The sequence below is a fragment of the Actinia tenebrosa genome, unplaced genomic scaffold, assembly GCF_029948245.1.
Source record: "Actinia tenebrosa isolate PJP-AT-01 unplaced genomic scaffold, QUT_ActTen_1.0 PGA_scaffold5__44_contigs__length_20552954, whole genome shotgun sequence".
Taxonomy (NCBI): Eukaryota; Metazoa; Cnidaria; class Anthozoa; order Actiniaria; family Actiniidae; genus Actinia; species Actinia tenebrosa.
In genome coordinates, this window is record NW_028292582.1 from 2,804,205 (window position 1) to 2,829,476 (window position 25,272).

The following is a 25,272-nucleotide window of genomic DNA, read 5'->3' on the forward strand; positions in this document are numbered from 1 at the left end:
GTTGGTCCCACGCGACTGCGACGTGTTGCCATGTGTTAATCTTAAGCCTTTCCGTACTCCTGCAGCTTAACCATTGGTCCGATAACGAATGTCGCTGAAAAGATATATAGCTTTCTTGCTTTCTTACTCGTAAAAAAAACTGATATGGTTGATATCAGTCACCAAGCACTACTTGGTCTCTGTCAAGACTGCTGTTCACTTTAACCCAGAGAGCAATGGTGAAACTCTTGCCACGAAGTTCAACCTTAGGAATTCGTGCAAAGCAGTTGGACGGTTGGTTAAAGTTGATGGCTTTACTTCCTGGATAACGACCTTCGACAAAGGTGGGTCCACCGTGAAGGCTGTGTGATAAACACGTGTGATAATGCGACCGTTACTTCCACACAACTGAACGTATATACTTATTTCAATAAAGTTAGTCACCAAAAACCTAGAAGGCTGAGATCACTCAGAATCATGGGAAATATTTTATATCCAACAAGTAAAGCTTTTGACACAAACTGCAGAAGTTGAGGATGCTCAGAGGAGGTGAACTTGTAACTGGTAGAAGATCTCAAGTCCATCAACAGTTATCAAGCGGTTGAAACATGTAAAATGTCTCTACCCATAATTTTTGTCGGTCTCAGCTTTGTAGCTTTTCTGGTGACTAACTTTATTAAAATAAGTGTATCAAAACATTTTCTGGAATACTCCTTTTTACAGTTTCGTGACCACGAATAAAAGTTCCACGTCGAGATTGGAGTTGCTGCACATCATAAACTATAGTTTTGCTTTGCGCGGCAACTCGACTTGAGACACAGGCAGCCCAAACAAGGTTCCTGTGTGTGGTTTATAAGGGAATGTATGGGAGTTATGATAAAGTTACGAAAATAAAATGTTTCACTCGACAATTTGCCTCAAAACCTGCTGCAGTTGTTGCTTTTACTTTGTTCAGTCTTCTGGCGACGTTTCAGCGTGATTTGAGGCCGTTTAGTGGGTTTTTTCAAAATCCGCTCTTCTCTACCTAAATAATGGGAATGCAGTATGTAACGTGACCCGCTCACGCTTTACAACGGTCGTTTGAACACCATCGATCACATACCGTAGAAGAAATCAAATATTCGACTTCAAGCCAGGATTTTTCTGGACATATTTGGCGTGGTGGCATTCAGAATACATGTTATAATAGAGAAATTATCGTTCCTTTGACATGTTGCATTTTTATTGCGGTTCAAGGGGAGAGAGAGGTTTTTTTTAAATTTTCTAGTGTGATGTAGTCGATATCGGGTGCTAAGTCTCCAGCCTTCCCATTATTTAGGTAGAGAAGAGCGGATTTTGAAAAAACCCACTAAACGGCCTCAAATCGCGCTGAAACTTCGCCAGACGACTGAACAAAGTAAAACCAACAACTGCAGCAGGTTTTGAGGCAAATTGTTGAGTGAAACATTTTATTTTCGTAACTTTATCATAACTCCCATACATTCCCTTATAAACCATACACAGGAACCTTGTTTGGGCTGCCTGTGCTTGAGACTATTATTCGTTGTAGACCAATGGAACTGTAGAAAGAAGATTTTTCAAAGAGCAAACGTTACCAGTATAGCTATAGGAGGATTAAAATGGTTTGTATCCTTACCTTAGTCCTTGTTCTGTACCATTAAGTGACCAATGAGCCAAGATGCTGTAACCTGCTCCAAAAAATAAAAATAAATAAATAAATAAAATTGTCATGGAGTCTTATTACATATCGTTTTTTCACAGGTAGCCCAAGCTAGGTTTCCGTGGTGTCATGTCATAAGAAAATGTATGGCTTAAAAGCCTCAATAAAATCGCCAAAATGTGAAATAAAGTAAAGAAATCTTAGTTGACCTTTGAAAAGTAGTACCTCTTTCGCCCTATGTACTTAATTATGGAATTAATCAGTTTTAACGTTTACTCCTTCACCGTTAAGAAAGAAGACTGAGACCTCTTGAATAAATCAACTATACTTAGAGGGTCTTGGCAGTCAGTAACCAAGCAACTGTACGCTAGCTTGTTACAATGACGTCTCTACTTTAATGGGAACCGACATTTTTAAGTTCATTCAGAATGGACCAGACACAGCGTAAACAGTCATCGTTTGCGAATCGTTTTCAGCCGTCTACACGATCCACTTTGAAGAGCGTTTTCAAAAGTATGCGTTTACGATGAGAGTTTTCATGTTTTACGTGTGGACGCAAGGACTAAACTCATCAAAAAGTATGCGTTTACGGTGAGAGTTTTCATGCTTTACGTGTGGACGCAAGGACTAAACTCATCAAAAAGTATGCGTTTACGGTGAGAGTTTTCATGTTTTACGTGTGGACGCAAGGACTAAACTCATCAAAAAGTATGCGTTTACGGTGAGAGTTTTCATGTTTTACGTGTGGACGCAAGGACTAAACTCATCAAAAAGTATGCGTTTACGATTAAAATCGTTACTTGTGGACGAAGTTTGAGATGTCAAGACCCTAATTATGGTACCTATACCGCGGGTAAGGGAGGTGTTCGTGAAACCCTTTGAAAACGTGAAAGATGGGCTTGATATACGTCAACTGTATTTTTGTACTTTGACCTCTGTTCCGTTGTAGCCATTTATAAATTTTTTTATCGAAAAAAGAAAAAAGAAAAGAAAAAATATGCATTAAAAGGTTTATGAGATGAAAAAAATTGTTTATGGTTTTGAGATACAGAATCTAAATTAATGCAATCATAGCTTACTGATGAACTGCCTCAACACACCTGCACCTCACATTCATTTGCACTAGCTCTATCTATCTTTTCATATTAAAAAAATTAAAAGCTGATGACGTTTGAAGCGAAAACTCCCTAAAAATGATCTTAAAAGAAGATGTGACCTCGAGCCTCAAAACCTGTCTACAAATATTAGTTTGAAAATTTTTTAAAGCTTTGTTTGAAGGGGAGTTCATTTATTTCATGCTGACCAATTACATAAACAATTCTAATTGCGTAACAGTTACTCTGAGTAGAAAAAATAGTTACTAAATTAGTTTAATATTTTAAGATCTTACCTCGTACTTTCGCAAAAATAAATGTCCCCATAACAGCTATCTGTAAATTTGATAGCACAACATTAAAATATTTAAAACAATCACCCCAGGACGGTATTTCTCGCCTGTATTGAACTAAGAATCGTCATTGTGGCGGGGGAGGGAGAGAAAAAAGGGGAGGAAATGAAGAAGAAAGAAAGAAAGAAAGAAGGAAAGAAAGAAAGAAAGAAAGAAAGAAAGAAAGAGAGAGAGAGAGAGAGAGAGAAGAAAGAAAGAAAGAAAGAAAAACAGAAAGACTCCATCCCCCCTCCCTACACTCCTCCTCCGCACTCCCTCCGCGACTCCGCCGCTAAAACCTCCCGCCCCACTCCCTCCTCCATCCACAGAAAGAAAAGAAAGGAAGGAAGGAAGGAAGAAAGAAAAAATGTGTTTCTTTAACAAGTTTTATATCAGCTTTAAAATTTCAGGCTTGTCTGATATCGAGAACTCCAATTCTGTGAGACTGTCTCACCGGCTTTTGGCGATACTGAGGGTCTTGCACTTTAGTTTTAATTCCTAAGATTTCACCCCTCTTAAAGAACAGATTTTATCCGTTTCACATCGAGTTATCAAAAACTGTTGCATTTTGAAACTAAAAATTGCGGTAGCCCATAAAAATTTATGTCTCATAAAAAAAGGTATGTCCAAGAAAAATGACACAAAAAAGGTGTACCGCTTATGTTAAAGATGAGTGACTTAGTTACCTGAACAATTTGAAATAAAATGGCCATCATCACTTTCTCCCCAAGAACATTTGCCATGTTACGACTTACACAACTTTTTATGAAATGAACTTTAAACTGTAGTTCATAACTAATTACACATACAAAAATTTTAAAAATTCATCAGTCATTGTTCAATTAATATATTTTGAAAGTAATTGAATTCAAGGGTTAGCAGGTGGTACAACAGTAACAGCTCTTTTACTCCGACGAAGGACTAGCGTCCGAAACGTCAGTAAGCTTTTTCATCTTTTCACGGTGTATAATTTACCTTTTTATCATTACTAGTCTAGTAATTTCTAAAAAGTTCTTTTTTCCTCTCATAAAAACTGATGACCAACTCCAATGTCATTTAATCTAGTTACTTATCTTTTATCTTCTGAAAATAGTGCTGTAAAATAATAAATAAATAAATATTAAATTATAGATCACTCAAATTCTCCCCTCGATTTTCTCGAAGTCTATAATGCCTTAAACTTTCGAATGACAAACAAATGAACTCAGTTGGATACAAGACATAGGTGTGGCTGTTATACGTCTTAACAAAATTCTGTTAACGGATTTGATTTAACTCGGGTCTTTGAAAATTGTTCATTTTTCAGGAAAAAAATGCATTTTAAACTCCGCTATTTTTCATCATATGAATTTGTTTAATTTTTGTCCCACCTGTTGACCTTATTCAGCATTTTTATCCAGCATCTAATTCATTAAATATTTATAGGTGAATATTTTAATAATCCAATTTATATTTAACGTGATTAGCCCCAAACAATTTTTTGAAACTAATTTCATAAAGGGTTGTGTAAGTCGTAGCTTGATAAACGCTCATGTTCTCAAAGGAGACACGATATTAATGATAACTCTGAACAAAAATAAGTGGGGATTTGGGGATGAGTTGGGTATGTATTTGTGCGCAGGGACTGGGAAATGCTGGCTCCTATTGGTAGACATGCAGTCATACTGCCCATAAGCACCATAAGGGACTTGCAGAAAGTTACGGTGGCCCATAAGGGACTAGACTTATAGACCACCGTAGCTTGCTGCAAGTCCCTTATGGCAGGTCTCCGTGACTTGCTGCAAGTCCCTTATGGGCCACCGTAACTTGCTGCATAACAGATTAGATTTAGTCCGAGAAACAAAAACATATATACATCACCGTTGCAGTCTAGCTTCGGTACAAAAGGGTTTCCATATTGAATTTTTTGAGTTTGAAATGAATTGTTTATTCATTTATAATCAAATTCATATTTGAAATTACAATAGCTTAAAGTAATTTATAAAATTTTTGATTATGAATTGGAGTCTATGTAGGAATTATAATTTTTGTATTAAACTTAAAAAAGATAAAGTAAATCTTGATTACTCCTTGTTTTATGAGGGTATAACAGATTATAAAGCACGAATTAAAGGTTTTTTCCCTTCTTGCCCTCATTCCTGGTCAAATTAGGATTTGAATTGTCGAGAGGCGACGCATTATCAGCGCACGCTGCCCAAGCTAGACTAAAATGCATCACGTTTATTAAACTCAGAAAAAACGCTTTCAATTTTTTCCAACGTCAGTGCTGGATAAAATACTGTCATGACTCACCTGACATGTCAAACAGTATTAGCACCAGCCAGCTAATTGCACTCACCACAATAGATACTCCATAGGATTTAAAGATTAGTTAGGATTAACTTAATTGACTCACAGTCTTAATTTTTCTTAGTGGCATCCAAATTTGCTAACAAATAACTCCTGGGAGGGGTGAAGGACTAGAGAGAGGATAAAAACGACTTGACGGGGTAAGATGTCGAGAAAGTCATAAGAACCGAGGAAGGTGAAGAGGAGGGATTAAAAGCAAAAGAATATGTTATAGCGAAGTACATGTAGCCAAGCTGTAAGGAATTTGTCTGTCTGTCCGCAAGAGTCGCATTCATTTAGGAACTTTTCAAATGCACTGAAAATCATTCCAGTCTGTTTACTTTATGCGTTTAATTTTAAGATTTTTTTATTTTAATATATGTTAAATTTAATTTTCTTTAGCACCGTTTCAGAAATCTACTGGGTTATTTTTAAAACAGACTTGAAACCATAGAGCTTGGGCTTCCTGTGGGTGTATATATGAGCCGTGTAAGATTTACATGCAAATAATAACATGGATAGCTTTTCAAATCTTCTTGAAAATAAAGATAAGAATGCAAATAGATAAGGCTGAAAACTTCTCTTGTTTCACATTTTGAAACAACCCTCGTCAAGTGACCAGCTGGCGACTGTCCGCCCCCTCCCCCCCCTCCCCCCCCAAAAAACTGCCCCCCTCCCCCCCCCCAAAAAAACTGCCTAATATGTTTTCTCTCTCCTCCCCTCCCATCCCTAGCTGTGTCAAATTCTTACATATTACAAATTCACATTTCATTATGTTTTCAAATTCAAAATTCGTGTTATTTTCAGTTCAATTTTTGCGTTACAATGTTGTATGCAAGGATCGATCAGTAACTATGCGAGTGTCATTCAACACAAAGCCGAGTTCAAACCGACGGATGACGTCATGTAACGACATCATTCCGTATGCATTTTTCCGTAGTCCCCAGAGTATTTATCTTCAAATATCTAACAGAAAAAGAAAATTCGAAACAAAAAGTGTGTCTAAAGAAGCTTGACCCCGTTTGATATTCTAATTTTTGATGTAAGGATATTTTGGTAAGTATTTTGAGTGCGTAATGCTTCACGGCTTTACAAGCCGTGGCTCGTGCCTCAAGTCAACTTTGAAAACTTAGAAGAAACGTTGATTGTTATCGACCTTCAACGAGTTTGATTTACGGCTAATTATCAATGTTTATACCTGCGAATCAAGTTTGAATAGAACTATTTATCTCGTCTAGGGGAATTGGAAAGGAAACCTTTGCATTTTAGGGCCGATATTCTTAGATTTTGTTTGTTTTCGAATAATGGAACGCAAATTGCAGCTGTAATTGCAACTTATTCTAGCCCATCGAACGCCGACGGCTTCAGCTTCATTTATACAAAAACTCTCGCATTTTAACCCGGAATTTTTATAATTTTCAGCTATGTTACTTGAAGTTTAAACTCAATAGACGGTAACTATGGGAATTTCATTTGTTGGTAAGTAATACGTTTGGTATTTCTCGAAGTGTGGTTAGGAATTACAGTATTCTCATGTTTCATGCCGTAGTCAACTACAGCGTCCATAGATACCGCAAGCTGTCAAAATTGCCCGAACCTGTTCGCTTTTCTGCAGCTCTCGGTTTTAATTTAAAGACAAAACTACTTATCATACTCTTAATATAATCTTGTGTTTTTGGGTTATGAATGAGTGTTTGACTTGGTTTGATCTCAGCTGTTCGCAAGTTACATCAGTGTAAGAAAAAAATATTTTTATCGATGAATCGATTATAATCTTTGATCAAACCAAATATGTATAGTAGTTATCAATTTTTCTCAACCGTGTTTTTTTCTACTAGATTATATTATCTGGTTTTAAATAGACAAGAAAATATCGCATAAAAAGTAGTATTTTTCTATTTATTTTCTTTGGTTTGAATTTTAATACATTACGATTAAAATAATAGATGGTAAAATACCGTCTTGTACTTAACTTCAGTTAATATTTTTTTTGTACTTTTTGCGTTTGAATCGTTATGTATAGGAAGCAAAGTAGATGGGTATTTAGTTAAATAATTCTTCGAGGGCTTATTTAGCCACGAACTATTACACACTACATGTAGTTAAGATTTTTATTAATTAATTTGAAGTCAAATGATTGTTATAGAAATGTCATGAACACTCTCGGTAAAAAGCTGTTTTCTTTTTTAACTTAATTCTTCCTTCTCGTAAATTCGGCTTAAATTTATTAATTTTTCTACCCGGTTCTACCTTAGAATTCAAAACAAGTGATATATTTCCTTGGGTACACGAACTATTCGTTGCTAAGCGTTTCATATGTCAACAATTTATTGTCAAATTTTCTGACCTTTTTCCTAACTTGAATTCTAATTAAATAAACCCTGTTTAATGGCTTAAAATCGAGATGAAAAAAAAATTCCATCCAAAGTTTTAAGGTCTTTAACATTTTTTCATTAAATTCTGTGCTTTGCATGGCTTATAGTATTTGAAAATAAGTTATTGCCTGTCTCAAGAGATAAGAGACAGTTACATACTATTGAGGCTCTATTGGGGGGGGGGGGGGGGGGGGGGTACCCATGTCCTCTGTCTGATTTTCACAACTGCTTAAGTCACAATTGAGGGATGTTTTTGTGTAGTCCCTTTTTGATATTTACACCTAAACAGGACCTGTGGCTGTTGGTAAATCATCAAAGTTCTTTGCTAATTGGTGGCTCTTTTGTTGCCATTACAAGGCCATGTCGCTTTTCCAATGGCCACAGGTTTGCTACCCACTGGCTACCGTCTAAAACAAGAAACAAGGATGGCCACACAAATACTACTTTAATAACAGATATATTAGCTTTGGGGAAAGCGGGGAGGGGTGGTAGGGGGTTGGCTTTCTGAGAAAAGGTATCCAGGTCATCTGGCCTTAAAGCGTGCAAAGGATTATTTGTCAAATCGAACCGCTCCTAATACCCAGTCGCCTATTGTATGATATCTCATGGTAATCAAAATGGCAGATGGTGACTAATTAACACGACACAGATTTTGCTTCCTTTTATTGCATTTATGCTTTGCTTTTATAAATTTAAATTGCTGATAGGGTAAGAGGAAGCTTTTGTGGTACATGTAACATAGAATGTTTCAATGTATAGTTATATTTCAGGGCGTATTTTGAAAAAGTTAAATTGAAATACGACTCCGTTTTGAAATTCATCATTGAATTTTGGCGATGCAACAAAAATGCTTCTGATCGGTTAATAATAAACAGTAGTGTGTGCACAAGATCACCTGGATGTGTTAAGGAGAAAGGGATAGTCACCTAACAGTCCTAGCTCCTTTAGTTTAGTTTAGTTTGATGTATTTGCCACAGTTAAAACATTTCTAATAAATAAATAAGTAAATAGATAGATAAATAAATAAGTAAATATAAATAAAATAATAATAGCAAATTACTGTAAATCCTCTATTTAGGCCCCCCTCTCTAATAAGCCCCCCCCCCCTTTTTAAAGGAAAAAAATTGTTAAGCCCCCCCTCTCTTTTTAGCCCCCTCCCCTCCCCCTTCTCAACTAAAGAATCACATGTTAATGAACCAATGGAACATTAATGATTGTTCAAAACATTTTTAACTAACAAAGGTGAATCAAATAATAAAAATGCCATGTACATCACTACAGATTATGCGAGACGGTCAATAGTAATGCTTCAGTTTAATCCTGAGTTACAATCATATTACATCCTGATAGCGTACAACTTACTGCGTTTCCACTAAATCAATACGCCCCCCTCTCAATTAAGCCCCCTCTCTCCAATAAGCCCCCCCTCAAACATGCCTGAAATAAATAAGCCCCCCGGGGGGCTTAATAGAGAATTTACGGTAACAAGCAAATTAAACAACGTTGTGACAGAAAAAAGGAACAGAACTTGTGTCCCATTTCTAACCTAGTTCCTAAAATTAATTTATATAGAACATTACCTTATCCCAATGAAATACTAAATTTTAAATGATTTTACTAACAGTTGGATCATGTTATTTCTAGTGGTTCTGGTCAGCCTATTAAGTGCATTTCTTCCAAGTGTTTATAGTGATGGTGCAACAAATGGGTACTTCAGTTTTCGAGATACTTCTGTATTAGTTATTGAGCCATCAACAGTAACTCTCAACATTCAAAGAAGAGCAGGAAAGACAGGAACAGTCCTTGTTGTTTGTGAGGTTAGATGTAGCTTCTTACAGATATCTTCTTAGTGGGCTTTCATTTATTAGCCCATGGGTGGTGGTGGGGGGTCAGCAAAAGTAAGCCTTAGGGGCATCAAGCAATGTTTCTGGTATAAACAAGGTTCCTGTATGGGGAGATAAGCATTGCTTGATAATTGGATGACCCTAAAATATCTTCACAGTAAGGTAGGTGAGATAATGGCATTCTCATGTTTTAAGGGCAAATCTTGGGAAAGCTAGGGGGTGGTGGATTGGCTGGCTTGCCACCCTTATTTGGAATTCAATAATAATAATGGTGATGGTAATGATGATGATGATGATGATGACAACGACAACGATGATAATAATATAAAGAATATAGGAAAATCTTAAGATGATGTTATATCATAATAGCCTCCCTGAAATTGTTCTGTATTTACCAATGTACATACTATTTATATAATTCTTTTAAGTAGTATATTATGGAGTATATCCCATAATTGTTGCCCTCAGGCAAGCATGTATATCCAGAAATTTGCAAGGAGTGTGCCCAAAATTAAATGACGTCATCAATAATCCTGACCTGAGTTATTTCTTTCGTTCTTAGATTTATTTTTAGATGTAATCTCATGAAATTTAATCTTGAGTCAGACTAAAGATTTGAGAAACAGAAATCATAAATAAAAAGATATATATATATATATGTCATGTACCACAATAAAAGGCAGTTTGAGGGGGGGGTGGTGTCCGGTGCACCTACACCCACTAGATCCGCTTCTGCATGCATATTCTATGATGTGTCACAAAAAAGATTTCATTCCATGCTATAGAACATTTTGGTGGAATATAATGGGAGCAAGTGGAATGTCAATCAATAACTAAAGGCTCAATAGTCCCTTTCACAGTTCCCTGCGCCCTCTTGAAGGTAGCCGTGCCTTCGCATTGAAGCGAGACGAACGGTGAGCTTGCAATGATATGAACCTTTTTTAAACACCTTGGACAATTATTAACATGTCTCTATTATTGCAAGCTCACCATTCATCTAGCTTCGATTCAAGAGGACACAGGGAACTGTGAAGGAGGCTATTTAAACTTTCCTGAATTGCTATCGGCTGTTTTTATAGCAATTTATGAAAAAATTAATCAATTTCCTTCTGTATGTGCATATACAGTATTGACAAGTCAAATGCATGGATTGGTTTATCAATCATGTCTAGTCTGTATAAGGGATTGCTAAAGGGTGTGTGTGTGAGGGGTGGAAGGGGGGGGGGGAAATGCAGTTCACATAATGTTGGACTTCTTAAGAGAGGTGGGCAATTTGTAAATATTCGGGCATGGGGAATCTCTCCCCCCCCCCTTCCCTCCCTTTACCCTATTAACTTCATGACTAGGTCCTTAAGAAGTAAATGTGCAAGTATATATGTAAACACTAACTGGTGTTATCAAGTGCATAAGGACTTGATTGGTAAAATGCAAACAAGTATGCTCTTTTTTGTACATTTAATATCTTAATTATTGCTGATTACCATAATCATATATAGTCTAATTCAAAAATTCGTTTACCTCAGCTTTCAGATGCAAATGCAGATTTTGTTGGCTGGAGTGACAATGTGAGGTTTAGTCAAGATGAAGTGATCAAGCCATGTAAATTTACTGTTGAGGAAGACTCTATTCCTGAGGGAAATGAGACATTTGTCGTACAGCTCAAAATTTTAAATGGTGGTGGTGTTGTAGAAGAGCCACAAACTGCTAACATCGCAATCCTTGCAAATGATAAGGCTTATGGTGTCATTGGATTCTCACAGGCAAGTGATATACACAATGCTGAATGAATTAACATATGTGATATGTTGTAGGTAACAGCTGAGATGCAAAACGAAATTACATTTACATTGTTATTGTCATCCAATTCCATCTATCGATTACTCTACCTTAATCACTTATTACCTTCATCAATTCACTTTTTTTCCCTCATTCAGTCATATACTTTATTTAATCTTCTTTTTCAATTTCAGGCGTTTAATTCATTAAATTATTCCTTCCTTCCTTCCTTCCTTCCTTCCTTCCTTCCTTCCTTCCTTCCTTCCTTCCTTCCTTCCTTCCTTCGTTCTAGACATTCATTTTTTAATATTTATATGAATGCCATTCATTACAACATAATGTTGGTATGTACATCTGCTGCATATTACATATTATTTTAATTCCTTCATTAATTTTTATTTCCTCCAGAGAGGACCAATAACGATAAATGAACCAACACCAGTTGCACCAGGACCTGTCAAAATCTCTCTCACACGTTCAGTTTATTCATATGGACCAGTTGCTGTGAGATGGGAGGTAATTATGAGAATAATAAAGATGTTTAGATCCAATTGGCACTATCATTTGCTAGTTGTGGTTGTGTATGTAGATAGAAGCTTTTGATTTTTAATCACATACGCCCTCTAGCGATTGTTTCTGTTGTGACAAAGTAGGTTTTGTTGAATGAGTAGCATTATTGGTGGCGTTCATGGCTAACGTGTCGTCTTTCACCGCTGTGAGTCCAACGGGTCGGGTCGCTGGCTCAAGGCCTGCAGTCGTCACATGTGAATGGAGTTTGTTTGATGTGTTGTTCTCTCCAATGCTACCAGTGTTTTCTTCGGGTTCTCTGGTTTCCTCCCTCCGTAAAAATCGACAAGTGAGTTGAGCGTTGTGTGCATAGAATATTAAATGTAGTGGTAGCGCATGTGAGTGAAAAGTGTCCCCAATTATTGCAAAAGTGCTAGAACGACTAGACACTTAAATAAAAGTGATTTATTTATTTATGTCAATCAAGGTGTTTCCATGATATTCCATAGACACGTGCCCTTGAAAGCTTTGTATTTTCCGACAATATAGGGAGGGTGACACCATAACACCACATAGTTGGACATCCATAAAATCGTGGTTGTGCATGCTTAATGTCTAGTACATAGGTGTTCCCTATGCTACAATCTGAGCCAATAAAAAGAAGAAGCTGGGTTCAGAAAAAAATCATTCTGTTATTATTAGCTAGACTCCATCTTGACTCCATCATATTCTTCCCAACTTCTCCTGAAGAGGAATGAATTTTTGATCAAAGCGTCAGAACAAATTTGTTTTTTACCTTATTTCTTTCCATATAAATTTCATTTATATATCTAAAAATCTCAGTTGTAATCAAACCCTAGCTTGCCTAGAGTTGCTCCAAGCCCAGGCATTTGTACTGGCAGACTAGTGGGCTCCTTTGTCCTTCTAGGGACCCCCCAAATTTCTCCCTCTCCTTCCAAAAATCACTACACACTCACACTCCGGCACTTTTTGTTAGACCTCGGCAAAACAACATGAATTTTTAATCAAAGCTCGTACATTATGCATTTAGTTTGTTCTAGGAGTTAATGAGAGCATCCAGAACTTTGAACAGACTTCAGGAATAGTTTCATTTGCAGATGGTCAATCTGAAGGGATCATCTCTTTACAAGCTAAGGCAGATGATGTATGTATTACTCTATTCATTGAGGAATTACTAGAAATACAATACTGACAGTATTATCATTGATGATGATGGCTGGAAGTACATGTAATGATGATGATGATGCTAATAAGGATATGAAGATTCTGGTGGTGATAACGATGACAGTGATGATGGTGATGATGATGATAACGATAATAAAGATGTTGAAGATTTTGGTGGTAATGACGATGGCAGTGATAATGATGGTGATGATGATAGTGAAGATGTTGAAGATTCTGATGGTGATGACGATGGCAGTGATGATGGTGATGAGGATGACACTAGTGGTGAAGCTGGTGACAATGGTGGTAATTATGATGGTAGCGATTATGCTAATATTACTGCTGTTGACAATGATGGTGATGATGATAGTGACAATGATGATATTATAGTGATGATAACAGTATTAAAGGCGTTGATGATGATAATAGTGATGATACCGAAAACTGTTAAGTACCTTCAAAAGAAAGGGGGTCTGAGACTTGAAAAATCACCCACCCTCTCCATTCTTCATCATTATTTCTTAAAGCTGTTGCACATGTTTTTAATCACAGACAGCAGAAAATGAACAGGTCTACAAAATACGATTAACATCTGTATACGGAGGAGCAGAAATCAACACCAGCTATTCTGACCTTCAAATCATTATCCCGGCAAATGATGCAAGAGTGAGATTTCCAGTCACATCAATAACAGTACCAGAAAATGTCAGTATTGTTGACCTGGAGGTCTATAGAGGACTTGAAGAAGATGGCGTGACTAAAATCGGGAATGTCCAGGAAGCAGCGACCATCAACTGGTATGTTGTACCTGGAAATACCAAACCGGGACAAGACTTTGAAAACAAAAACCATTCAGTTTTCTTTGGTCCTGATGAGACAAAGAAAACTATTCAAATCAAGCTCATCAATGACAATGTTCCCGAGCTTGCGGAGAATTTTTCAGTTCACCTTGAGACATCTGTACACAATGTTTACATCAGTCAAGATGGCGTTGCTATGGTAACTATTTTGCCAAACGACGACCAACATGGCGTGTTTTCTTTTGGAACATTTCCAAAAGTTTTGGACGAAGATGGCGAGAATAGTGGAGACTTCTTTGTCAACAGGAGTGCGGGAACCTTTGGAAGTGTGTCCTTGTCCTGGAAAATTACTGGTGGTTCAGGTGATTTGTCTTCCGTGTTTGAAAAAACGTCAGGAATTCTTGTTTTCGCCGAAGGAGAGTCTTCAAAACCCATCTTAGTTGTTGTACGCAAAGACTCGACTCCTGAAGAAGCTGTAAAATATTTTCTTGAACTCTCTAATACAACGGGTGGAGGTCGCCTTGACAACACACAAGAAGCACGCAGAGCTGTGTTCTTTGTGTCTGACAGCGATTCAGTTTATGGTGTCGTCGAGTTTTCCAGTCAAAGCCAGCAGAAAATTATTCAGGTTGGTTGGTTTTCTTTATTGTTTTTTTGACCAGCCGCAGAAAAAACTCGGTAACTGGGGTGTTTTTGGGAAAAGAAGAACGCCACGAGGTTAAATCGTTACTTGTGCTGTAACTTTTCGCACTCATTCATAATCTACTTTCTCATGAGATCGAGATAAATTTAAATTAGGGTGTTGCATATTTATGAGTTTGAAGCAGTAGATGTGTGTGTCCAGATTTTGTCCTATTATAGGAAGGAGAAGGATGTGCAATCATCCTTAGCCCTCCCCCTTGATCCCCCTCCTTGTTAGTCAGTTATTGCTAGTTTAAGTACCAGTTCCACTCATCTGCAACCCATCCTAAACTCTTAAATTAAACAAATGAATTGCATTAACTTTGTACCTACTTTTCGTATCGTAGAACACAACACCACGTCAGTTAAGCCTAGAGATTGAACGCAATGGTGGAACATTACGATCCATATCTGTCAATTACTCCATTGAGTATTACCTCCCTGGTTCAGGCTCACCGTCCAACGAACTAAGCTTGGTGCCAAGTGGAGACGTAACCTTCTCAAGTGGAGAAACAAGTGCTTCTTTCTCTGTGGTCATTCCTACGGATAGTTTTCTTAAGTTTGGTTCTTTCTTTAAGATACAGTTATTAGATACGCATCTGGTTGGAGGTGGGTACTTTGTCAGTATGAGTATGTTTAATTGACTAGACACTAGTTTATAGTCCATGTATTTTTTTAGGTAATAGAACCTTTGCACTAATTTCCAATTTTTGGGCTCAAATTAAAGGAATTCGATTTTTTGAGGATTGAGATATTTTTTTAGGTTAATATTTTTCATTGCCAGTTTTGGCCCCAGGTAGGGATTTAGTGGAAAGGGTCTTTAGTCAATCATCTGATCATGGGCTGAGGAGACTAACTCTAGACCTTATACTGAGTTAATACGATTACTGTTTTTCCACGCCTGTCATTACCTTGAGAATAAGAGTCTCTTTTCGAGTTTTATCCATATAAGTCAGTGAGAATCTTCTCAAGTGTTATACACCGAATAGCTAGGCGGACTGACTAGCCTCTCATACATGTGAAAACGCTTTTGTATTTCCATATGAACACGATGCTAGTCAGTCGCAGTCAATACAGAACAATAGTTATTCAAATTGGTCGCCATATTTCGATTCGGTGCATAGGCAAATAAAAAATAGTACTGAAGCGAATGACACGTAGTTTGAAATCGGGAGAAACAGTAGTTTGAGCTGGGAATCAAAGATGTTGTAAAAAACCTGGTTTTCTCCTCACTACATCACTTGTTCTTTCTAATTTCTAGATCTGCCTATCATCAAAGCAAAGACTCCCACACTAGGTAACAGAAGCGAAATTTACCTGAACGTCACAGCATCGGACGCCGATGGTGAAATTGGTTTTGAAAAACTCCATCAAACCATTCCCGTACAGGAGCCAGAAGGACCTTCATCAAGGAACGTTATTCTACTGGTGGTCAGAGATGGGACTGCAGGACGTGCCACAGCTGAATGGACCATATCTAGTAGCAACGCTTCTTTTAATGCCAGCGATATTGGAGCAAGTCGAGGAATGATAACATTTGAAAAAGGTGAACAAACAGCATTAATGTTCAGCTTTATTTTCTGATTTGTTCACTGGTTTCAAGTAGTTGTAGGTTTGCTGTAAATGTCAGCATGGTTAGCTGATAGGTCAGTAGAGTATATTGAAAGACTTGCTGATTGGATGGTTACCTTGGTGGCTGACTTCTGATTGGCCAGTAGGGTATTGAAAGACTTGCTGATTGGATAGTTACCTTGGTGGCTGACTCGCTGATTGGATAGTTGAGTGATTTCAAGACTTGTAGCTGATTGGGTGGTAACCGTGGTGGCTGACTTTTGATTGGCTGCATAATTTAGATTGTAGGGTTACTGGAAGACTTGGTGATTTTACTAGAATTGCAAGGGGATTGGATTGACGGGTTTTGGCTGGCTTGCTTTTTTTAGCGTGACTGGCTGATATGATCATTTTTCAGGTCAAAACTCTGTCAATCTGTCAATCACAATCAATCCAGATGACGTTCCTGAACTCGACGAATCTTTTGTTGTCACACTAAGTAACGTTTCATCACGCAACAGACTGCAGGCGGGAATGGTAGGTGTATAGATATTCGCGTTGAATACTTTTACACAAAAAATAAAAATAAAGGATTAGTACACTTAACCAATTTCCTCCAGTTTTCCGTGGTATGTCCTGTTATGTAACACGATCTTCATCATGCCATCTAGCCGTCAAAATGTTGTGGACTTACGAGGCGTAGCCTGTTTTTTTTATATGTTTTTTTATTTATTTTTTATCACAGAAAATTATTAATTTTACTATTCTGTCCTCCTATTTCCCCGGCTCTAGACCAATCAGAAAGCGAGAAAATTCAGAACTGTGGTAAAAATAACATTTTTACATCCCCATACTACTTTGCACTTTGTACTATGGGGGGAGGGGTAGGGGACAACTGCTCAAAAACTATCAAAACATTATTCATGTGTATCAGCAAAAGTAGAGACCAAAATAGCGACCAAAATAGCTATGGCAACGAGAAGGGATCTTGAAGTGATTGAAAAAAAGGAAGAAAACAAAATCAAATATTATGATTGTTTTCTTTTTAAGGAATCAGCTACAGTTACGATCCTCGAGAACGACAATCCTGGAGGAACATTCGAGATCCAGGACACATCGCCTTTAATTATTAAGGTATTATTAAGATTATTATGCAAAAAATAATAATTTAAAGTTTTTTAGTAACAACGCTAAACTTGTATTTTCCAGCCGATAAAACAGAAGAACAAATTTTGCGAGCGACAGAGTCGCGGTTGACGTGGTCGAGGATGCATTTCGTTTCGCGCCAAAAATACTGACAACTTTGATTGGCTGGTTGTTATAATTTTTTCACCAGCTGAAAAACGTCTCGTCAGAAAGTTTGAGCAAAGCAGAAATAAAACAGTTTTAAATGACAGCAACAGATAAAATAAAAGAGGGGCAGTAGGGCTTGTGGAACGTTTTGATATGTCAGTATAACGGAGTCATTTAAACTTCTAGGAAGGAGATGGCTTCGAGTTTACAGTTGTTCGTCGTGGAAGTTCTTTGGACAGTCGTTCTCTCGCCTACAAGATAATACCAGAGCATGGTAGGTCCTTGAAATTCCAGTAATTTATTTCAGGCACTATCTGGAAAAGCTGAAAGTTTCATTTTTTAAACCAAATCCTGAAAAAGTCCTGTTATTTTGTTGTAATCAGATGTGATCTTCACGAGTTCGATAAACAGGATGCATTGTGGTCTAGCTTCAGTACAAACAACACCATATAAGGCATGATGTTTGTACCGATGGTAGACCAGGATGCCTCATTATTCGCTCTCTCAGAACAGGACCAAGGTACTCCATTAGCAACGTTTGTGTTATTTTCTTTGAAACTGAACTAAATAGCCTCACTAGGGTCCCCTGGGGGACTTTTGTTACTCGGACGTATTTCCGATTACTAGTTCTGTAATTTTGAAGTTTATAGCCTTGAAAACTCCTGGAATAGACCGTTTTACTGATACGGCCACCAGATTGAATTATGGGATGCGGAGGGGCAAAGGCGTAGAAAATTCATAAACCATAGACTGGCGGAGTTACGTTTTCAAATAATTTGAAGTCTTGGTGTTTCGCATATTGTTCTGCAACTACCAGCGAATTCGATCGCTTTTTTAAGATGTGCTTGTCATTGAAAAGCATAAAGTTATATAAAAAGACACCCTGACAGCTGTGCAATTTTCTAATAGTTGCCCCCTCGGCATATCATAATGTCTTACTTAAAACGATGGAATTCAAGATGGCCGCCGTATCAGAAATAAAGAGCTAATTCATTGGCATTGTATTTTTTTTTTCAGATACGAGTGACTTTTATGGTGACTCAGGAGTCTTTTATTTCCCTCCTTCCAAATCAAATGAAACTGAGTATGTCTTTATTAAGGCTGATAACATTCCAGAGGTAAGGAAATATTGGAAGGGCATTGACATTTACTAACTTTTGTTGAATATTTTTTTCAACCCATGAATATAAACTGCTAAATTACCATCAGAAATTTCAAAATGATATGAAAAAAATATTACGATTTACACTGATTTTGCAAGTATCCGCCAATGTGGACCCATGACCTTTCGCACAGCAGGGTAGTGTCCAACCAACTGTGCCAACCGGGTGGAGTTCCTCTGTGATGAGAAACCTAATAAAGGCCTTGCTCCATCACGTGACGGTAGCCTTACTAGATGGCAGGAACAATACAATCGTTTCGAATGAGAAAGAATTCATTTCCCGAGAGCAAAGGTATTTTATCGTTCTGCCATCTAAGCACCAGCAGTCCAAGCTGTATTATGGGCGCCGGCACGTGGTGGTGCAAAGCCTCTATTGCAAGTGAATTGCAGTGTATGCAGGCCTAGCTTCACTTCTGAGATCAGTAAGCAAAAGAAGAAATTAGAATTTAAAAAAAGCAACTTCTGGATTCGAGGCTAGACAGAGGCTAGATAGTTGAGCGGCAAAATAGGCCGAAAAAATAGCATTAAAAATAGCGGTCGATAGATTTTCTCACTACTCGGCAGACAGGATTATGACAGTCTATTTACTGTTAGCGGAAAATCGGCGGTAACAGCATCCGTAAACCCAGGCCCGTAGCGGGGGGAGGGGCCAGGGGGCCTTGGCCCCCACACCTCCCCCCCCCCCATCCCCCCCCCCCCCCAAATAATTTGACAACTTTTTTTTAAGTAAACGTACAGCTAAATTTCAAACACTATTATCTTAAAATTGATAGAGGCGACTCATTTTTCCGAAAAAAGTTCACATAGTTGGCATTTGTAAATGATGAAAACTGAAAACGAGACATACGGAAAAGCACATACTTGAAAGAAACCATTCAAATGCTTCATATAATTTGCATTTAGGCCCTGGCTAAACGAGGAAACAAGTTTCCAGAAACATGTTTCCCACGCACATGTTCCCCGATGATTCCAAGTTTAGCCACATGCGAAACATTGCTGCGTGTAACAAATTTTGCTTCCAAGACGCAAAAATGTTTCTGCTGCGCGGCAGAAACATTTCATGCTTTCAAGACGCATGAAAACAATGTTTCCCAATGTTTCCTCGTTTAGCCACGAAAGTCAACATTCTAAAAGTTCGTTACTTATCTTGAAAGTGTGCATACGCTAACCAATATTGAGTAAACATGTTTCCCGATGTTCCCTGACAGTTTTGCCACCTTTGGAAACATTTAAGGAAACATGTTTCCTCGTTTAGCCAGGGCCTTAGAAATTCGTGTCTGAACCTTGTCGATTTCATTCTCGGCTTCTTTTATTAAATCAACTTAATTAAAGGTAACTGGTTCTTTTTATATCAAGTCAGCTGTGTGCTTCATATACATATGTTGAATTTCTATTTTTTGCTTGTACATACTCTGACGTGATATTATTGAATAGAGATATTCACATGTTCGATGCTGAAGGTCTTTTGCCCATAAAATAAAGAATTTTGATTATTAATTATGCTGTTTTGTAAATTTGATAAAAGTTGGTACGGTCATATGGGGCCTGGCAAAACGAGCCCATCCACTGAATAATTTTACCCCTGCTGCGGGCCTGAAACGCAGTTCAAAAATAAAATTGCAAATACACCGTCAAAAGCCTAATGATTGAGCTACTATATGTGCTAAATTCAGAAATATCCGATTGTTTTAAAAACAAAACGAGCGAGTTTAAAAATTGCTAAATTCACTCGCAATTTTGTGTGAGTCACGTACCTTAATTAAATCTATGCTTGTTGTTGTTTCAGATTGACGAGCACTATACTCTTGTCCTGTATCAATATCAGTCACCAAAGTATTCACCAGGGACTTTGGGTCAGAACATAATGATAAACATCACCATTCCCGCCAATGATGACCCGTATGGTGTCATTGAATTCGCTGCTCGGGACTCTGTCAAGCGTGTGGGTAAGTACCTGATAACCGTTCGTTAACATGTGAATCGCTATTTAGCAGTGGGTCGTCTGTTCTCGTACCCAATGCCTTCTCAGCTTTCTAACAAGAAATCGATTTTTTAGTGAGATTGTTAGTCGGTCAAATATTTAAATGCAAACAAGTTTTGAGTCAAAGTTTAAGTTCAATTTAATGTTTTGGTTTTCAAAGTCAGCACTTTTCGCTACTAGTAGGCTATAACTTATAGCCTAGTAGTAGCTCATCCAATCAGAACGCAGCATTGATGATAGACCACTAGTTGGACTGACTGATGCTCGAATATCTTACCTGTTCATCAGTGTACCATTGAAACACCTGTTTCAAATTTAAACTTAATTCCCCGCAAATTGGGATAAAAAAATAGAGTTACTTTCTGATCGTATTTTAGCTGAGGTAAAAGAAGAAAACACCACAGTCAGTTTTGAGGTGCAGCGAAATAAAGGTACCTTTGGTACTGTGGATGTCTCATGGGTTATCCTTAGTGATACAGACGCAAGCCTTGATATATATCCCACATCTGGAGTCTTGACCTTCCTGGAAAAACAAGCAGCCGGGAATATTTCAATTTATGTCTTGTCAGACAAGGTATGCTTTATAAAATACTGCTGTTTATGACGTTTTCTGGGTATTCTGTCGCGTGAACACATTCTATAAGTAGAGGACTATTTAAGGCAGAGATGCGAAACATTGCTTCTTTAGAGTCAATAGGAAGTCTGTTTGAATGGCACTAGCTACCAGCTATTTAAGGCAGAGATACGAAACTGCTTCTATAGAGTCATTAGGAAGTCTGTTTGAATGGCATTAGCTACCAGCTATTTAAGGCAGAGATACGAAACTGCTTCTATAGAGTCAATAGGAAGTCTGTTTGAATGGCATTAGCTACCAGCTATCTAAGGCAGAGATACGAAACTGCTTCTATAGAGTCAATAGGAAGTCTGTTTGAATGGCATTAGCTACCAGCTATTTAAGGCAGGGATACGAAACTGCTTCTATAGAGTCAATAGGAAGTCTGTTTGAATGGCATTAGCTACCAGCTATTTAAGGCAGGGATACGAAACTGCTTCTATAGAGTCAATAGGAAGTCTGTTTGAATGGCATTAGCTACCAGCTGATCCGAGAAATTGAAATGTTAGCCAATCAAAATCAAGAAAATGTGTAAAACTGAGGTGTGATTTTTCCTCATAGAATTATAAATTTCCAGGCCCCAAATCCTTTCCTCGATAAGTTTTGATAAAAGTGACGCAATAATTAATGACCCCTCGTTATTGCAGTGACGTCATTGCTACGTCACTATTTCAGATCAGCTGATCTAAAAAATCTAATGAATTACCTATGAATTTCCAATTTTTCGTTGTCTAGATTCCCGAAAAGGACGAAACGTTTACCATTCTCCTTCAAAGAAAAACCGGTCAAGCTTCCTTTGGCGACCGCACTAACGTCACATTAATCATCAAGAAAAATGACGACCCGATCTTCTTTGAGACCACAAACATCAAGGTCAGAGAAGGACAGATTGCAAACCTCACCATTCGTCGTGGTGGAGACGGACTTAGTTCAGTAACAGTAACATATAGCACCTTCGATGGGACGGCTCGAGCTTCTGATGGTGATTTCCTTGCAATTTCTTTCGAGCGGTTAACATTTGGTGTAGGAGAGTTTAATAAATCCATATCGGTCGTCACTCGTGATGACGAGAAAGCTGAAGGAGTGGAAAACCTTACTGTGAAACTCTTGAATTCAACTGGAGATACAGTTCTGCAGAATGCCGTTGCAACGATCTCGATCTATGCAAGTGATGCTGGTACTGGGTTGTTCGAGTTTGATAAGAATGCGCCTTTGAATAAGACGATTAAGGAGGATGGCTCTCAGGCTAGCTTCAAGTAAGTTGAATGCAGATGAAAATACGAATGTAAAAGGGTTTACCCTGAAATAACCGAAAATAATTGCCTCCGGTTCATCAAGGGGGCGGGCGATCCTCCAATCACGTGATCGTTTTTTTTTCTTTTTGGGACATCATTTGGGCTTGGATTTTAAGATATTTCTCACTTCTAGAGAGTGTGTGAGCGCACGCGCGAGTGTGGTGGGGGGAGCGGAGGGTGAAATCAGGATTTCCCCGCCTCTTTTCCTAAAGATCAACGTTCTCTAGCATGCTATCCCAGTACTAATGTACTCCATGTTCTTTCTTTAGAATAACAAGAACAATAGCCAGCCATGGTGTAGTCCATGTTTATTGGCAAGTGTTTAGTTTGCTTGACAATGGTAGCCTAGCAACCATCTCTTCAGGCGTTGACTTTAAACCTGCAGTCAATTACGTCATGTTTGCTGATGGAGACAATGAACAAAATCTCGTCATAACACCATTAAATGACGTCACCGCCGAAATGAATGAAAAGTTTGTTATCAAGATAATTAATGCGACTGGTGAGTATATGTTAAGAATAAATGCAGGTTTTTAAAGTGCTACTATGACGAAAATCGCTCAAATTTGGATTCAGCTGAAACTTCCTAAGAATACTCTTTACAGGTCCAATAATCACTGTATGAAGTGTTTCCTCGATATTCAGGACGAAAGTATGATATTTTTACGATTATTTTTTGGAGTCTGTGACGTCATACACTCAACATCGAACATCGCTCCATACATTTCTTTGTAGTTTATGATCAAAATATCAGTAGTAAAGGGAGAAAGAAATACCCAAACACCCCAAAATATAAATTATAGTCACAAGTAATGTGAAATAAGCACATTTGCGCTTCATAGGAATAAAATAAATTAAGGATTTATATACAAAGAAATATATGTAGCAATGTATTCATGAAATGTTCATGTATCTTCTCGTGAGCTATTGTTAAAAAAAGAAATGAAACTAGGAAAAGACATGCCCTCATGAAATAATAAATCTAGTAGCAAAAAAAAAAAAAAGAAAGAAAGAAAGAAAGAAAGAAAGAAACCAGTAAAACCTCTTTGTCAGACGTTTTATTAGGTGCTTGGGAGAGGGTGGATATTTGTAAAGTAAATATTTTTTAAAGGAACGTTTTAAGAAAAAAAAAAGTTCATTTAGTCGAATCTCTTTTAAACGATCACCCTTGAGAAATTATGCATGGGTGGTCAAATGAAGGTTGGCAGCTTAATCATGGGTACAATTCCTGGGCAAATTTTGCTGTTTTGACAAGTAGATAAAGGTGGGATCGTAAAAGGCGGAAAATACCCTAACCTTTACGCTTGAGAAAAATCCATGCATTGGCCCCAACAGCAGTTTCGAGCAAGGATGCTTCATAAAGACAATGAATTTTGATCATAATGCTTGAGTTATTTCTTCCAAAGGTATTGAGACAGGTGAAAACGGTCGCCTTGGTAACTACACTACAGCGTACTTGACTGTCCTATCAAACGATGACCCTTATGGCAAGCTCTTGTTCCCGTCCCAATCACGTGACGTTAAGATTCCTGAGGACTTTGAACCTGGATTCAAGAACACTACTATCAAGAATCTGACCGTGATGCGCGAACAAGGAGACTGGGGTGATATCCAGGTGTGTTGCCATAGAAACATGTAAATTAGAAATCAGGTGTAAAGACCATACATGCACTTCCTGATTGGTTCTGTCATTATAAATATAAATTCCAGATATATCCTAATCCTACTTGCACAAGATGTCATTTTTGGGAACAGCGTACAGTATACATATTTCATATATTTTCTTCTATCCAACTTTTTTCGTATGCTAAACATTAGAACTCGAGCCTCAAGCTTTATACTACGAAGTCATGTACTAGAGCCTACATTTTATAGTAAAGATGGAACATTAGCTAGATAATTGAATAATTGAGGGGGGATTGCAGGAATTTATGTCCACACTACTTTGACAATGTGATGACGCAATTTATCGTCAATAAGAGGCCAGACACATAAAAACTGGGCCCGGTTGTACGAAGCCTGAATAGCGCTATCTGACGGATAAATCTTATCCAGTGGATAAATTTATTGGATAACGGCATCGACTTATCCACTGGATAAGGATTTATCCGCCGTATGGCGCTATCCAGGCTTCGTACAACCGGGCCCTGATGTCTATTTGTTAACTGACGTTCAATCACTCTTTAGGTTGTCTGGGAAATCGTCACCTCAGAAGCCAGCATCAAGACACATTACACGTATGATTTGATGTTCCTTGGTGATGTGAGATCTGGTGTTACGATGAATCCAAGCAAAAAAAGGGATAGAACAAACACTAATGTGTATTGCTTTGATGCAAGTAAAAGTGGTAGGTCTCTAATTAACAATTTAACAACAATTTGGGCGGTCATGGTAAAGGGGGGTCATGGTAATGGGAGGTCATGCTATGGGGGGACATGGCTTTCAAGGTCATGGTAATGGGTTCACGGAAATGGTCATCTTATGGGGGGTCATGGTAAGGGGGTCATGTTATGGGGGCTCATGGTAATGGTGTCATGGTATGGGGGGTCATGGTATGGGGAGTCATGGTATGGGGGTCATGGTAGTGGGGTCCTGGTATGAAGGCCATGGTATGGGAGGTCATGGTATGGGGGTCATGGTATGGGGGTCATGTTATGGGGGCTCATGGTAATAGTGTCATGGTATTGGGGGTCATGGTATGGGTAGTCGTGGTATGGGGGTCATGGTATGGGGGTCATGGTATGGGGGTCATGGTAATGGGGAGTCATAGTAATGGGGGGTCATGGTATGGGGGGTCATGGTAATAGGGTGTCATG

The 25,272-nt window shown here is 38.1% G+C and overlaps 3 protein-coding genes across 4 annotated transcripts in view; 2 read left to right on the forward strand and 1 right to left on the reverse strand.

Annotated features, from left to right (window-relative positions):
• Window positions 1-23: 23 nt before the first annotated feature.
• On the reverse strand, window positions 24-15,011 carry LOC116300092 (uncharacterized). 2 transcript variants are annotated; one of them, XM_031708863.2, is made up of 5 exons: window positions 14,895-15,011; window positions 8,061-8,175; window positions 3,030-3,069; window positions 1,616-1,667; window positions 24-341 (listed from the first exon to the last, which is right to left on the reverse strand). In XM_031708863.2, exons 2-5 carry the CDS (start codon window positions 8,079-8,081, stop codon window positions 155-157), a joined length of 300 nt encoding a protein of 99 aa, XP_031564723.1. In that variant the 5' UTR covers window positions 8,082-8,175; window positions 14,895-15,011; the 3' UTR covers window positions 24-154. The 2 variants fall into 2 exon arrangements, with proteins under 2 accessions (XP_031564723.1, XP_031564724.1); XM_031708864.2 differs by lacking the exon at window positions 14,895-15,011 and adding an exon at window positions 8,695-8,771.
• On the forward strand, window positions 6,326-11,401 carry LOC116293037 (adhesion G protein-coupled receptor V1). Its single transcript, XM_089037914.1, has 4 exons — window positions 6,326-6,449; window positions 6,816-6,872; window positions 9,413-9,585; window positions 11,136-11,401. Exons 2-4 carry the CDS (start codon window positions 6,854-6,856, stop codon window positions 11,397-11,399), a joined length of 456 nt encoding a protein of 151 aa, XP_088894040.1. The 5' UTR covers window positions 6,326-6,449; window positions 6,816-6,853; the 3' UTR covers window positions 11,400-11,401.
• The window catches only part of LOC116289208 (adhesion G protein-coupled receptor V1), a gene marked incomplete at its 5' end in the record, with an annotated part of 81,044 nt that continues 67,499 nt past the window's right edge, over window positions 11,728-25,272 (forward strand). The window contains 15 exons of the mRNA XM_089038007.1: window positions 11,728-11,904; window positions 12,947-13,060; window positions 13,633-14,508; window positions 14,909-15,170; window positions 15,823-16,107; window positions 16,531-16,649; window positions 17,163-17,246; window positions 17,592-17,679; window positions 18,423-18,523; window positions 20,354-20,513; window positions 20,926-21,122; window positions 21,897-22,417; window positions 22,726-22,958; window positions 23,863-24,071; window positions 24,644-24,803. Coding sequence (XP_088894133.1) covers window positions 11,728-11,904; window positions 12,947-13,060; window positions 13,633-14,508; window positions 14,909-15,170; window positions 15,823-16,107; window positions 16,531-16,649; window positions 17,163-17,246; window positions 17,592-17,679; window positions 18,423-18,523; window positions 20,354-20,513; window positions 20,926-21,122; window positions 21,897-22,417; window positions 22,726-22,958; window positions 23,863-24,071; window positions 24,644-24,803 — 3,586 coding nt within the window. The remainder of the gene's footprint in view (window positions 11,905-12,946; window positions 13,061-13,632; window positions 14,509-14,908; window positions 15,171-15,822; window positions 16,108-16,530; window positions 16,650-17,162; window positions 17,247-17,591; window positions 17,680-18,422; window positions 18,524-20,353; window positions 20,514-20,925; window positions 21,123-21,896; window positions 22,418-22,725; window positions 22,959-23,862; window positions 24,072-24,643; window positions 24,804-25,272) is intronic.